The sequence below is a fragment of the Diaphorina citri genome, unplaced genomic scaffold, assembly GCF_000475195.1.
Source record: "Diaphorina citri unplaced genomic scaffold, Diaci psyllid genome assembly version 1.1 scaffold730, whole genome shotgun sequence".
NCBI classification, from domain to species: Eukaryota; Metazoa; Arthropoda; class Insecta; order Hemiptera; family Psyllidae; genus Diaphorina; species Diaphorina citri.
The window spans coordinates 137,820-153,438 of record NW_007378163.1 but is presented as its reverse complement, the minus strand read 5'-3'; the positions used below and the strand labels follow the sequence as shown (position 1 = coordinate 153,438).

The window sequence follows — 15,619 nt, the reverse complement described above, 5'->3', positions numbered from 1 at the left end:
AGATGGCGGGAAAGACCGTGGAGGTGGAAGAATCAGGCCGCGCTCTCAAGGTTCACACCCACACTCCTCATCTCGTCAGCTTGGGAGGGGGACGGTGGAGTACACACACTGACAGACGGTGTGTTAAGCGGCCCACACACTATCAATATTTCTATTGGTATTAAAAAAAAAATGTAGGAAATATGTGTTCGATCAATATTTTGACACGGACCATCAATACTTTTGTCAATGGCGATATTTTCAATAGTATTGACAAAAATATTGATATTATGCTGGCGGCATAAAGAGCTCTAAGGTAGAAACACACTATCATCGCGTCAATTCAAGTGAACTCATGGGTAGTCATAAACTTCAAAGTTTTTCCATAATGTTGCTCGTGTGACGTGAGAGTACTGTGACTGTTATAAACAAGATTAGCTACAGTACCTATTGTGGGAAAACTTTGAACTACATCTTTCTAACTCCACATGAGTTCACGTGACGTGACGTGATGGTAGTGTGTTTCAACCTTAACCCATTCGTACTCACCGGTGTCCACAATGACATCAATCAGGTCCATGGACTTGGCGAACGCATCCCTGAGGTTGACATGATGGAACGACACGATAGATCCTTCTCTTTTCGCCCTCTCCATCGCCTCCCGTCGCTTCAACGCTTTCTCTCGACGCATTTGATTCTTATAAAATTCAGCAAAATTATTGACAATAATCGGAATAGGTAGGGCAATGACCAGTACGCCACAAACGCAACACACACTCCCTATCATCTTGCCTAGCGGTGTCGTCGGGCAGATGTCTCCGTAGCCAACGGTCGTCATGGTGATCCCGGCCCACCAGAAGGTCTCCGGAATGCTCACGAACTTCGTATCGTGTTCGTCTTTCTCCGCGAAGTACGCGAGGGAGCTGAATATGAGCACCCCCATGGCGAGGAATAACATGAGGAGGCCTAGCTCCTTGTAACTATTCCTCAGGGTGAAGCCGAGTGACTGCAGACCGGTGCTGTGCCGCGCGAGCTTGAGTATCCTCAGGATACGCATGATGCGAAACACTTGCACGACACGCCGTACGTCCTGGAACTGATCTGTGCGTGTCTGCACCTCCTGCTCGTTACTCGTACTGTTAGACTCTAACAGGAACAGAGAGATATAGTAGGGCATAATCGCCAGGAGATCAATCACGTTGAGACCACCCTTGAAGAACTTCCACTTCTCGGGCGAAGCTCCCAGCCTCAGCAAATACTCAACGCTGAACCACGTGATGCACACGGCCTCCACGATGGCCAGCTTCGGGTTGTCTATCGGGTTGCCCGCTTTGTCTTTGTGTTGCAGGGACGGAATGGTGTTGAGAGTGAGGGCTACGGTGGAGAGAACTATGAACATAATGGAAATGATCGCTATGATCTGAAACAGGGGGAGAAGAGAAACGGACGTGGTGGAAACGTTGGACAAGGTGGCAGCGAACGTCCTTGGGGGAAACATCGGTAAAGGGAAGGACTGACTATTTTAGTTGGGATAATTCAATCGCCAACTTCCCTCTCTACGAAGACTGTAAAACCAGCGAAGAAAGACCTACTTGGAAGTTAACAGCAGTCCAACAAAGAACTGGGACAATCTGGGACATAGTCTAATATGATCAAAGTTTTCGGAAGATTTTTCCTACCATACCTAATATTGATATTTTTATGGAGGAGGTAAATAAATTCATTGAAATTTTGATCGAAATAGAGGGCTGAAATAAATAAAGGACGTAATAGGGTCCCTACATATCGAATTTCTAATTACTCCAATATATCTATTGATTTATCTGAAACTAAACATAAAATAACCCTATTTTCAACAACCATTGTACAGAAAAATACATCTACGACAACAAGATTAATCAATGCGAATTGCGCAGACCAAGCCAACTCGATCAAAAGCTTTGCCTGTGTCAACGAAAGAAAAGATTCGATTGGAAGCCAATGGTGATAGAAAATTGGAAAGGAAAAGCGATAAATGTGAGATAAAGGAAAAGGCTAGAGAAAATATGAAAACTATTTGAGCATCAAATTTTTTTTTTAAAATTCGGCAGTGTGCAATATAGATAGATACATTCTTAGAAAATTTGAGTTTTTGAGCACATGCTGAAAGCTAAAAAGGTTTTACAATCAAAGCAAGAGCTGAAAAAGGCGAAAATAATACTTAATTTAAACATTTTGAATTGATTAACAAAAGATATTCCGTTCTTTCCAATGCTTACTTCAAAATTTGTGTTATTCTCGTACAAGTACGTAAAATGTACAGGTTTATATTATAAGTATCCATTCCGGATTCATGATGGTCTCATGGAAGAAATGTTTGAACTGAGCAAAAGCAGATTATCCATTTACCCAAAAAGGATAAAAGATCGTCATGCCAAATATCGTAGGATTACTCGAAAATTAGTCGAGGATTTTCGTGGTCTGTAAAAGTAGGAGTATGTCTTCCCAAAGGAAGTTGTATAGTTACGCAAATAGATCGGATTGCGAATGTCAAAAAACCCAAAATCTAGTGGATTTTGCCGAAAATAATAACTCAGAGAAAAACAAATATCGCCCACTTTTGAGAAAAAATATTCAGATGAGAAGCTTTTTTTAGGACATTGTTTTTTTTATGATAAATTTCAAGCAAAATTTAATAACATGGATGGAAATTCCAATATGGCCAAGTTGTTTGAACAAAACTTACCTTATGTCAATATGTGAGTACATGCTCATAATATTGGCCCTAACAGTTGAAAATTTTCTAGACGAATTGATGAAAGCATTTGAAGCAGATAGCGAAAACCTTATAAAAACATGCCCTTCCATATTCATAAATGGGAAAATTCCAAGAGCAAAAGACGGAAAAAATGTGCTCCAAAAATGTTGATGTTTACTTTGTCAATAAAATAAACTTTCCTTTCGTCCCCCCCACACACATATTGTTTCTTGCAAACATTACAAATAATGTTCTCGAGGGAATTGAATTTTGTTCCGGACCAAATAGTATGAAGAACTAAAAGACAAAGAATTGAAATAGGAGAGAAACAAGAAAGAAGTGAAGAACAGTAAAGAGAGAATACCAATGAAAAAAGAGAAGGAGAAGAAGGAGTAGGAGAACAAGAACAACAAGAGGAAGAAGAAGCACCTATCTCTCGGAATGTGAGGAGAGGTGGGAAATAATGAGAAAAGAAAATGGGACAAAGAGCACGAAGAAGAGTTTCAAAAGCCAAAATTAGACTAAATAAAAAGGGCAAATTCGGAAAAAGGAGGTATGTAATACAAAACACCTTTAGATACGAATACCAATAAAGGAAGAGGAATAGGTAAGCAATGCAATTGCTAAAGATACCTGATCTTCTGGAAATTTCAAAAAAAAAAAACACCAGACTAAATGAGAAAATTGGAAAAACAACAAAAATGTTCCAACTAACTTAGAGTCTCAAATAAAAAGAACTTGTCATAGAAGACTGACAAAAATGAGAAAATCAAAGGTTACTTTCTTCCCTTCTTGCAACAACATTCAAAACAATTAATATTTTTTCATTCGAAAAGAAAACTGAAAACACACAAAACCTATACAAGAAAAGAAATGAATGTTCCAAAGTTCAGACGAAATTGAGGGGAAAACACTTGAAAAAAGTTTCGATGGCGTAAACAGCTTTTAGGAAACGAACTTTTTCGTTTTGTTTTTAATTCCATTCGAAGAGAGGAAGTTTGGAGAAGAAAAAGAAGAAGGAGGAAACGAAGAAGAAGGAAGAGAAGAAGAAGGAGGAGAAGGAGAATGAAGAAGAGGAGGAGTATGAGAAGAAGAAGGGTTAGAGAAAAAAAAGGAAAATTAATTTGAGAAAAGGGAAACAGGGGATTAGCAAATGAAAAAGACACTAATGTAGGATTGACAATTTGTCGTTCCAGTAGCCAGCCACCCAGATGACATCCAATGTGTAATTGAGTGCAGTAGATCGCCAGCCAAGTTCGAAACTCAAAGACGCACTCTTTTTCCTCCAAGGCCAGCCACTCACTATCAGGTAGACCTGACAGGTACACCTGATCAGGTCCGTCTGTCAGGTCTACCTGATAGTGAGTGGCTGGCTTAAGTATTTATCTACTTCGAAAATACTACTTTCGTATACTTTGGGGATAAGAAGATAGGAAAAAGTAGTGAGATCCCTAAAAAAAAACTAAATGTAAAAAACGAAAGCCAAGTACTCCCAAAAGTGATTCAGCTTGAAACAATGAGATGTTCTTCTCAAACCAAATTTTGATTGTCTTTAAACGTTTCAGTTGTCTTTGACAAATTTCTCGTCTATCTCTCAAGAGGCACTTTCGTCTCACTGCTTCAAAACGAGAGGATTTTTTTTTTTTTTTTTTAAGAAAAACACTGGCTTTTTCTTCTTACATCCAGGTTTTTTCAGCGGATTCAATTAGAACAAGGATAGGTATTAATTAGGAAATGGGAAAGACTAATTAAAAACGAAACTAAGCTGATAATATACAGGGTGTTATGGGTCGGATATTTTAAATTATTTTCTAATTAATTAGGTACCTACTATTGTTTTCGAAACTTTTCTTCAAACATACCCCTTATTTTAATGTAATGCATAGATATGTTACGAAGACAAACCTGTTTTTTGACTCCATGTTACGGTATAAGCTTAAAGAGCACGTAAACCTGGGTTTTCCCGGTAAAACCTAACAAACTTTTTTCGACCTTGAGCTGAATTATTGTAAAGATTTTTTTCTTTTTTTTATCGTTGAAATTTTAAAGAGACCACCCTGTATATCATTTAGTGGATGACCCAGAGTGCAATCCACTGAATTGTCCACTGGGTCATCCACTAACCCTGATAAGTTTGTGACAGCACGATCGTCACCAAATATCTACCTATTCCAATTATTATCATTCCATCAACATCAATACTGATGCGGTATCCAAATAAGCCTTATGGTGGATTTCGCCTATGATTTAAAGAGAGATTCCACTAATGGGAGAATTTTTAATAATCCAAAAATAAGTTTTTAACTATCCAAAAAGGAGGATTTTAAAAACTCCTGTTTGGATTATTAAAAACTCCTCTTTGAATCATTGAATATTCTCCCATTAGTGAAATCTCTCATTAAGTCGCTACTGAAATCCACCATCAATTATCACAACAACTAATGGTCGGGTCCAAAAAGTGAGTTTAAACTTCGTTTAAGTTAAACTCTTGAACTAAGAAATCTTCTGATTGGCTGATTTTTTTGAAATCAACCAATCAGATTGCTTCATTCAAGAGTTTATTAAACGAAATTTAAACTACTTTATGGACCCGGCATTACTTTATACTATCATTTACATACAACGATTTAGACTTTAGAATAGAGAGTTTTATCAAATAATTTTGCTGAATTTTACTTGACTACGAATATTTTTTCAATGTTGCTGGAAAAATTTAACAGCCATGTGGGTACGTCGATGAGAGAAAAGAAGCGTTTGTTTTGCGAAATTAGTTTTGCGTCGGCCAAAAACAAGGTACTCCATTCCAAGAAAGCGTCTTGATCACTAAAAACAAAATGGCACTCAAAAAGAAGAGATGGTTAGGTTAGGTAGAAAGCAAAATCAAGTCATTTCAAAATTGGGAAAAGTACATACATTGTATAATACAGAAGAAAAGGTTTAGTTTTGTTGCCCTTTTCATAGACTCGCAAATAAATAAAAAAAAAAAATAAAAAAAAGTTGCAAATGGTATTCGAAGGTTGATGTTTTCACAGATAGCGAAAATTTTGGAATAAATTTGACATAGGTAAGTTGTGAAATTTTTTAAATAAATTTCATAGCAAGTCTATGACCATGACAAAATATAGATTTGAACAGTGACTTTCAAACGTGGAGAAATATAATAATAATAATACAAAAAGGAATCAATTTTTTTTATAAACAAATTTTTCAAACACTCAAACTGTGTAAATTTTAAGACATTGAAAAAAAAAAATAAATAAATAAAACTGAAATCAGTGCGATTGAAAATCACGCCATAAAAATATCAAATCTCTCTAATAAAATAATCACTCTATTGAAATAGAATAATAGATGATCACACCATTTGACATTTGAAAATCACAACTCAAAGAAAATAAATAAATACCTACCTATAATTAAAATAAATTCAAGGTCATTAAAGTAAATTCGAGCAATACTCATTCGTGTTTATCAACAATAATGAATAATGAAAATATCAAGAATCTAAAAAAAAAGAAGAAAAAAAAAACACCTAGGTATAAAATTAAAACAAATATGTAAAATAAAATGAACCTAATAATTATTAATTCTAACATTTCTAAATTACTCGTTATGTTTGATCTACGTGCAACTATAATTATGTAGGTACAATTACTATCTATCTAACTTTCTACAGGTGGAATATGAAGATTTCGGTGATAGAAAATAGAGCTTTTTTAAACTACCTATATGTTTCCTATTATTGGAAATAAAACGGTTATAGGTTATACTATACTAGTATACTATAATATTTCCAATTTGCTAGTTGACAAGTTCCTAAAATCCTAAAGGTCCCGTTACGAATGGCAATACCTACCTACAGGAAATTTATTGGTTCTATTCATTCATTCATTCATTCATTCATTCACTGTCTATCATTTCGAATAAATAGAGACATGCATTTTTATTTTCTTCATTACCTTTTTTTTTTTTTTTTTTTTTTTTTTTTGTTTTTCAATTTTGAGAGCCACTCAATATTCAAATTCTGTGTGTAGTGTGTGTTGTCGCAATATTTCGCAACCTCTGTGTGTATGTATTCCTACTCGTATTTAGATTTAGATTTATTTTATTTTTATTGTACATAAATACACAAAATAGGTACATGGAGGAGGAAGAGGAGGAGATTTTATTATTTTATTCTCATCCCTTCTTACGTATTCAATTACCCTTCAAGGTCTTCATCTATTCCTGTGTTTTATTACGTACATAGGCGTTCCTTGTTTCTTTCTTATTCTTGTTTTTCTTTATTATCTTCTTCATTTTCGTCGTAGTGTTCTTCTCCTCCTCCTCCTCCTCCTCCTCCTCCTCCTCCTCGTCCTCCTCCTTCCTCCTCCTCTTCCTCCTCCTTCTTGTTTAAATTTCATCTTCTTCTCCTACCTACTTCTTTCTTATTATACTCGTCTCATTTTTTCGGATTCTTCGCTTTTTAGCTGATTTGAATTTTATGGCCTCTTGATACACCTATGTAGTCTATGTACATTAACTGAATTGAGAAAAAGACGTAGCCACCCACGTAGCGTAGGAGAGAAATGTACACCAGATGTTCTCTCTCTCTCTCTCTCTCTCTCTCTCTCTCTCTCTCTCTCTCTCTCTCTCTCTCTCTCTCTCTCTCTCTCTCATGTGTCTTTCTCTTTCTCACTATCTCATTTCTCTCTCTCTCCCTCTCTCTCTTTCTCCCTATCTCATTTCTCTCTCTCGCTCTCTCTATCTCTCTCGCCCTCTCTCTCTTTCTCCCTATCTCATTTCTCTTTCTCTCGCTCGCTCTCTCTCTCTCTCTCTCTCTCTCTCTCTCTCTCTCAAGATGGTATTGTTGAAGAATAAAGGTGTGAAGAACGAACAATAAAACAATATTCCCAAAGAAAACGAAACCCAGCAGAAAAAATTCACTCACCTAAAGGCAAGGACATATCCCCCACAATCAATAACAAATAAAAAAAAATCGGGCCAAAAAATTCAAATAATTATAATAATCTGCCAAAATTTTAAACATATATTTAAATTTAAAAACATATATTTTTTAAAAATAAAATTAAAATGGAAAAAAGCCCTTCAGCTCAAAATTATTTTGGGAACCTAGGTAGATTAAAAAAAAAACGGACTGAAATAAAAAAAACTATAGTATAAAAATAAAAAAGGCCTCCTATCAAAAAAAAAAAAAAAAAAAAAAAAAAAAAAAATGGGGACCTGGTGGCTTTTTTTTTTCCTACAAAAGAAGAGAGAGAGAGAGGGGGGGGGATAAGAACAACAAAATTAAGCATTTTGAAGAGGGGGCGAGAATAAATAGGTTAAAATATTTATATTGTTATGGAGCCATTAATTCTGTGGAGGGGGTTGGAGGTTTCCAAAAAAAAAAATGTGGACCTAGTTGGACTTTTTTTACTCTCAAAAGAGAGAGAGAGAGAGGGGGGGGATAAGAACAACAAAATTAAGCATTTTGAAGGGGGCGAGAATAATAGTAAAATATTATATTGTTATTGGAGCCATAATTCTGTGGAGGGGTGGAGGTTTCCAAAATTGGGAAAAGAGAACTAAAGGAAGGAGAGGAAGAGAGAAGGAAGGAAAGGTAGAGAGAGGGGGAAGGTATCACCAGTTTTTTTTTTTTTTTTTTTTTCCTTCTTTTTCAAGAGGTTTGAAGGTTTGATCTATCAAACCCTCTATAGAGGGAACTCTAATGATGCGTTCCCACCATTCCATTTCCATTTGTTAAATTCGAAACAACAAATTAATCATGCCCATCGGCAAATGCTGAGTGAGTAGATACGTTCCATAACAGCTGAGATCTTATCATACTGAAGAAAGAATGAGAGGACAAGATAGGAGAAAGCACACCTTGTCTGTTTAGAAAAGTTTAGATCCTAGACTTTGGGAGGATAAAGTTCACCCCGCGACCTAGCGCTTACAGGAGCCAGATTCCAAGCTAACTTGGCTGACAGATTATAAGTAATTTTGGATTTCCTCTGAAATTTCAGTCATCAATTCATCATCAACATAAGATCCTAGACTTTGGGAGGATAAAGTTCACCCCGCGACCTAGCGCTTACAGGAGCCAGATTCCAAGCTAACTTGGCTGACAGATTATAGGTAGGTAATTTTGGATTTCCTCTGAAATTTCAGTCATCAATTCATCATCAACATATCTAGTATCGTTCCATCTCATCTGACGGGTCGTTTTAAAAGCCTCTCTACCATCTTCTGTCCTTGTAGCGTTCTTCTCGCTCTATATCTTCCCGTTGGAAACCCCTACTGAAATTTTAGTGGTAGGTAATTTTATGCGGTGGTAATTTTCGGTAGGAGAGCTGGAATAATAGTAATAAATGTGCTCGTTTCTTGGAAATCATCCAGAAGGTTAATGCCAAATAATAGAATAAAGAGAGATTTGGGTATTCTATAAAATACCTACTTAACTATAATTTATTTGCATCGTTGGCTTTTCCTTTGTCAGTCTAAGAAAAAGAATAGAAAACTTATAAGGATTCTCGGAACGGCTGTATTTCTCCTATCCTGTCTTCCTTCTCTCTTCGATTTCGGAACGATAAGGCCAGATCAGATAAGAAATAATATGGGATGTAGGAGTTATGTGGAGATGATTTTTTTAAAAAGAGGTTTGACAGAGGGAACTGTAACTGCTATGGTCTTATCGTCCCGAAATCGAAGAGAGAAGGAAGACAGGATAGGAGAAAGCCAGCCATTCCGAGAACGAACATTATCCCATCAGGATAAAATCCGCCCCGGGCGGGAATCGAACCCGCGGCCTAGCGCTTACAAGGCAGACGCACTACCAACTAAGCTAACTAGGCTGGCTACGACTCAATCAAATGCTTATCAAACTTCAATATGTCTGAAAATAAAATTCCTTTGTAAGTTACCTACCCAACAAATACACCAAAGGACCCTATGGACATTGCACAAGCCTTCGACTTCGTCAAAATGTCCAAGGGGATTTTTCAAATCCATCGACCATCAGATGAAACTGGTGAGGTAGTGGTCAAGACGCTCGCCTGGTAATCAGAAGGGCGTATGTTCAATCCCAGGCGAGGTTTGTAATTTCATCATCATTGAGAATTTGAGCTCCATAATAGTAGTAGCTTACTGCTAAAATAAAAGGACTCTTCACTCTCTAGTCGTATTCGTAAATGAGGTGTGTCCAAAGATAAGTCAACCGGCCGTCGATGGACATCGATTCACAATAAATTCACACTGATCGACGGCCGTCCACTATGTGTGGACGCAACAGCGCGCCTTAAGGTCTTTCATTGTATTTTTGATAACTACATCTAACCACTGTAAATGTTTTCTTTTCTCAGGTCGTCAGTCCCTGGGTAGTACTACAGCTAGTGACATCGTTGTTAAGGGAAAGGGAGTCGAACCTGTGCACTGCTATCTAGAGAATGAACAGGGGTCCGTCACGCTCTACCCGATAGACAACTGCGACGTCTCTGTCGACGGAACCCCGCTGTATGGCGCCACCAAGCTGACACAAGGTAAGTCATTCTATTCAGTCTTTTGACTTAGAAATGGGATTTAAATCCCGTAAAAAAAAAGAAAAAAAAAAAAACTAGATCTTCTTCTTCTTCTTCTTCTTCTTCTTCTTCTTCTTCTTCTTCTTCTTCTTCTTCTTCTTCTCCTCCTCCTCCTCCTCGTATTAAAGAAGTTGGCAGGAGCCATAAAAGATGGAAATGTGTGAAATATATTTTCTTCTTCCTAAAAGAATGAAAAATTTCAAATTTTCTTTTAGGAAATATTTTCCCATGCCGATGAAATCCAAAAATACCTAGATCCGTAAAAATTTCTTGACCCCGCCGGGAATTGAACCCGGGTCTCCCGCGTGCAAGGCGAGTGCAGTGACCACTACGCCATGGGAGCTGACTATGTACGTACTATGTAGATATGTACGGTAGATCCTCGATTATTTCAACTAATTGGGACCGGGGCTAGTTGAAATGATCGAGGTTGAAATGATCAATAATTACCTATGTTCCTAAGATTCTTTTAAGTTTTCATAAAAATGGCTATAAAATGAAATTATTGTTATTAGTTAGGTACCCATGTTCCTAAGATTCGTTTAAGCTTTCATAAAAATGGTTATAAAATAAAATAATTATTAGTTAGGTACCTGTATTAGGTAACTTTAGGTACCTACATTCCCCTCTAGACTAGACGAGCTTTTGGTACAGACATGCGATGTATAGTTGCATTGTATAATATACATATTATGTAGGTAGGTGTAATTTCTCATTTCTGTGAGTTCATTGACCTTTGGTGTTTGCCCAAAAGTCCCCATGTACATCTACCTTAGGAGACACAGACTTTTAAATTTTTTCATCAAACTGACGATGACGTTTGGTTTACAAAAAATTACAGGCTCCCTGTTTAAAGCCCTCCAGCCAGACTTTCCCTCTACAACTCTACATCCCATATTTCCATCTGGATATCTCCTCTCCACTTCCATCTATCTATTGTATCTCATCCACGTTTTCTTTCACCTCCTCCACAAACTTCACATTCCTCAGAGTTGGAAAGGTATCCTTCTCATTTTTCCTGTCTTATTAAATTCTCGCTGTTTGTTCTACCGTCGTTCTTCAGTTTATTTGCCTTTTATTGTCACTCGAAATTTTTATTTTCTTTTCCCTTTTTTCTTCTTCTTCTCCTCCTCCTTCTTCTTCTTCTCCTCCTCATCCTCCCTCTTCTCCTCCTTCTTCTTCTCCTCCTCCTCCTCCTTCTTCTTCTTCTCCTCATCCTCCCTCTTCTTCTTCTTCTCCTACTCCTCCTTCTTCTTCTTCTCCTACTTTTCCTTCTTCTTCTTCTGCTCCTTCTCTTCCTCCTCCTTCTCCTTCGTCGTCTTCTTCTCCTTCTCCTCGTCTTCCTTCTTCTTCTTCTCCCCCTTCTCCTCCTCCTTCTTCTTCTGCTCCTTCTTCGTCTTCTTCTCCTCTCTCTTCTTCTTCTTTTTTTTCCTTTGGAAACCATCCAAAAAAACACCCCGTGTAAAATTATGTGAAAGTGGATCCTTGTATTTCATATATTTTTTTCTCGTATTTTGCTAGGTCGCGTGGATTTTCCTCTAAATTAGAAAAAAAAAGATTTCCTGTTTTTTTTCTGGGGGTTTGAACTAAGAAAATGAGCGCAGCGTGAGGAAGATTAAAGAGATGATGAATAAAAGCAGGAAGAGGAGGAGGAGAAGAAGAAGAAGAAAAGAAAATTAAAGAAAAGAAAACAACCTTAGACCGCCTTTGACAAAATATATAATTAGTTATGAAAGAATGTTAGGCTTTAATTTAAAAATACCTTGATATAGGTAATTACCTCTATATAAGATCTCAAATTAAAATACAAAGAGAGAGAAAGAGTGAGAGAGAAAGAGAGAGAGAGAGAGAGAGAGAGAGAGAGAGAGAGAGAGTTAATCGGTTGTTTTTACATTCAGCAGGCCCATATTCAGGATTTTCTCGGGGGAGGAGGGTGGGGCAGGAGTCCAAAAATTTTGCACCGGGAAGGATGCTCCACTTTTTTACCTTCAATGTATTTCGAACAGGGGGGGCGGGTCCTGTTGGCCCCCCAAAACGGCCCTGACATTTAGTGTAGGCGGTACTTACCTGTACACGTTTAACTTTGACGTAAAAACTTTTTGAACAAGAGAGGGGATTTTTTAAACTTGTTATTTTTTAATCACCCTCGTTTTAAGGTTTTAATTCGGTTATATTAGTTGGTGTGTTTTGTCAGACATTTTTAATCGCCGGATCTTGTTTTAATTAAAAACGAGCAGAGGCGTAGGGAATGTTGAGACGAGGGAATTCTGTATTGAGGGGTCACGATTGTGAATGACCCCGCTGTAAAGGGTTAGGCCGTATTTTCCTGACTCAATTTTTCCTCTTTGATTTTTACCTTTTGAAATTGAGGTTAAAAACAAAAATTACCTCTCCTGATCTCTTCCTCCCTCCCCTTCCTGCTGCATGCGCCCGCCCGGTTGAATGGTTTTCTGAAAGAGAGACCTCTGAGTGGAAATTTGGAAACCACTCTAGGGCTAACTGAGAGGCTGATGAAAAAACGCCGACCTTGTCTGAGCTTGTTTAGCCGTTTTTTTTTTTTTTTTTTTTTTTTTTCTTTTCTTTTTTTTCGTGAATTTCTTTTCGTCTGAGTACCTAGGTACCTACATATTGTTTGTTTGACTCTTAAATTACAAGCCTTTTTGTTTTCTAAGGTAAGTAGGTAGTAGATCTTTTGAAAATAAATTTGGAGTACCTCATTGAATCCTGTCATGAAAGAAAAAAAAAATGGGATAGGTAGGTATGATATCAAATCTATTTGCACATGTAGATTATAGACTTTTATTCCTTCAGTAGGTATTTCCACTCGTTCCTTAGGACATTTCTATTTTCTATTACCCACTTACTTCTCGACAAATTATTCTATTTCTATAAAACAAACAAAAATGTTGCTAGGTACATACTTTGCTACTTTCCTAAACCTAAAAAAAAAAGTTCCAGCTAAACCTACTCTATGACTTTCATGTTTCATCTAAAATATCTAAACCTACATATTTCATCTGTAGCACATAGGTACTAGGTACTCATTACAGTCATTACTCTAATATGCCTGTTGGCTAATTCTTCCCAGAACCTAAGGTATAGGTACTTAAAATTACATCAACCAATCATAACCTACGAGTATGTTTCCTATGTATTTTTTAGTAATTCTTACGAAAATCTAGAAGGTAGGTAATTAATAGGTACTTTATAATGAAATCCACCAATCACAATCACTTACCCTTGCGGCAATACTAGTATTCGGTTTCTCGAGCAGGTCCCAAACAAACTTCTGATATTGCGCGCACTGCCCCTCGCCAAATTCCTCTTCATCCCTTTGGCGCAAAGATTCCGCCTCTTTGCGCATCTCCTCGAAGACGTGCTCTTTGCGCTGATGGTACTTGTGTTGGCAGCACGACTCGAGATAAAGCTCGTCCACACCCCAATACTCCAGGTCGTCGGAGAACGAGAGAACGCACATCTCGTCCACCAGATGAAGCTTGCCTGCGGCGAGAGAAAAATCTGGTGTTAACATCACACGACTTTCCTCGAAGGTTCGTAGAAGCTTAACACATCCTTAAGGGCTGTCTAGCCCCCTACACCTAAGCCTCAGATTGGGCTTTTTGTGTGTGAAAAAAAAAAAAAAAAATGGCCAATTTTAATTTGTGCCAGATCTGGCACTCTGCGCATGGTAGGGTTAATAACTCACCTGTCCTATAAAAATTAAGAATAGAGCTGAACGACCTCGGATGACGATCAAAGAAGTACTCGTTGTCTCGCAGCGAATAATCGTCGCATATTTGACGCAACGCGTCGTGCGTGTTGCATTCTCTCAATTTGCCCAGGCGCGTGTGAGGCAGCCGGTCTAGTGTTTCCCAGAGCACCTCGTGCTTTACGCCGCCCACGTTTAAGTAGACTCGGCGGCTTGTGGCTTTGGATCTGAGGGGGAAATGGGAAAAAATTAGAATAAAGTAGAAAATGACTAGCAGGTTGCCAGTGCTTCGGTATGTCAAATCAAGCGTGCTGGGAGGTCCGAACGTCAAGAGTTCGAAGCGCCGCGCCGCCGCGCCGGCCTATAATTAACACGAAACACGAAATGGAGTTTCATGATCTATCGGTCTTTTCAACTTTGATCATAACTCGAAATAGGTCTAGATTTCTGCAAAATCTCTCTTAAATGGGGAATCTTGTGTCTCTTATTGCATCCATCTGATGGGCATGCTACGACACAGACCACACGAGTCTAGAGTAGTAGTTATTCACTGCTAGGAAATAAAAAGGCCGGTGCGGTGAAACAACGGTTTTACATTAAAGACAGAGGTAATTCATTTCATGTTAAAAGCCGTATGGAGCAACCCATGTACATAGGCATGCGCTCGGCGCAAGTAAAATTGAACAAATAGAGACATAGTTTCAAGCTTTCAAGGTAATATAGAGTCAATATTACCCTACTTAATCAAAAAACACTTCAAAGGTTTTTTCCTCCCTCCCCCCCCCCCCTTTCTTCTTTTTTCTTTTTTCCCCCCCACGGAAATTTCCCCCCCCCCCCCCCCCCCCCCCTTTCTTCTTTTTTCTTTTTTCCACCAACAGGAAATTTCCCCAGAATTCCGTTTTCAAATTGGACCTTTTTAACCACGAGGAAATTTTTTAAGGCCGTATTTAGGGGGGGTCGAGGCTTCATTCTTTCTTTTACTGTAGGCCAGACTCCTAAAATATGGAGCGTCCAACATCCTCCCCTGACAAAATTCTGGGTACGGCCCTGACACTTAGGTAAGAGGTAGGTAGATTATACACTTCGCTATAGGTAGACCTGAAAGTTACGAAACCCCCAACCCCTCCTCAATACTCTAATATCCCCTTCCCTTATATATCGGAAATTGAAAAACAGGTCAATGTTGTTTTTTCGTCGATGGCTTTTGAATTATTCATGAGTTTTTTTTTTTTTTTTTTTTTTTTTTTTTTTTTTTTTTTTTTAACTCCCCCACCCCGCAAACAAAAAAGTTAACGCCAACGTACACAACCCTGAGGTGGACTTCTATTTTACGTAAATAATTAATAATAATAGTAAAAATTACGTCAGATCTTATCACACGGCCGCCTCCGCCTTAATGAAACTCTTATTCTGAGTAGTTTGGGCCTGGCGTTAACCATCCGTTTTTTTGGCCAAAGAGCCTGGCTTACCAAAGGAGGGAAAACAACTATCTCAATTTGCAGTGCCACGATGACTCCAAAAGCACTCTCGTTCGCGCTACCGGTCTCACGGGTTTTTCTTTGAACATTTTGGTAAATCATAATAAAAACGGTCTTTGCATGGATGAGTATAAGTAGTTACAAAGCACAAACAAGC

At 37.9% G+C, this 15,619-nt stretch overlaps 1 protein-coding gene across 1 annotated transcript in view; it reads right to left on the bottom strand.

Moving 5' to 3' along the window:
* Nucleotides 1-487: 487 nt before the first annotated feature.
* Nucleotides 488-15,619, bottom strand: part of LOC103511599 (potassium voltage-gated channel protein Shab-like) — a gene marked incomplete at its 3' end in the record, with an annotated part of 19,984 nt that continues 4,852 nt past the window's right edge. Inside the window, exon 3 of the mRNA XM_026825319.1 lies at nt 488-1,399. Within this exon, the coding sequence (XP_026681120.1) occupies nt 488-1,399 (912 nt within the window). The remainder of the gene's footprint in view (nt 1,400-15,619) is intronic.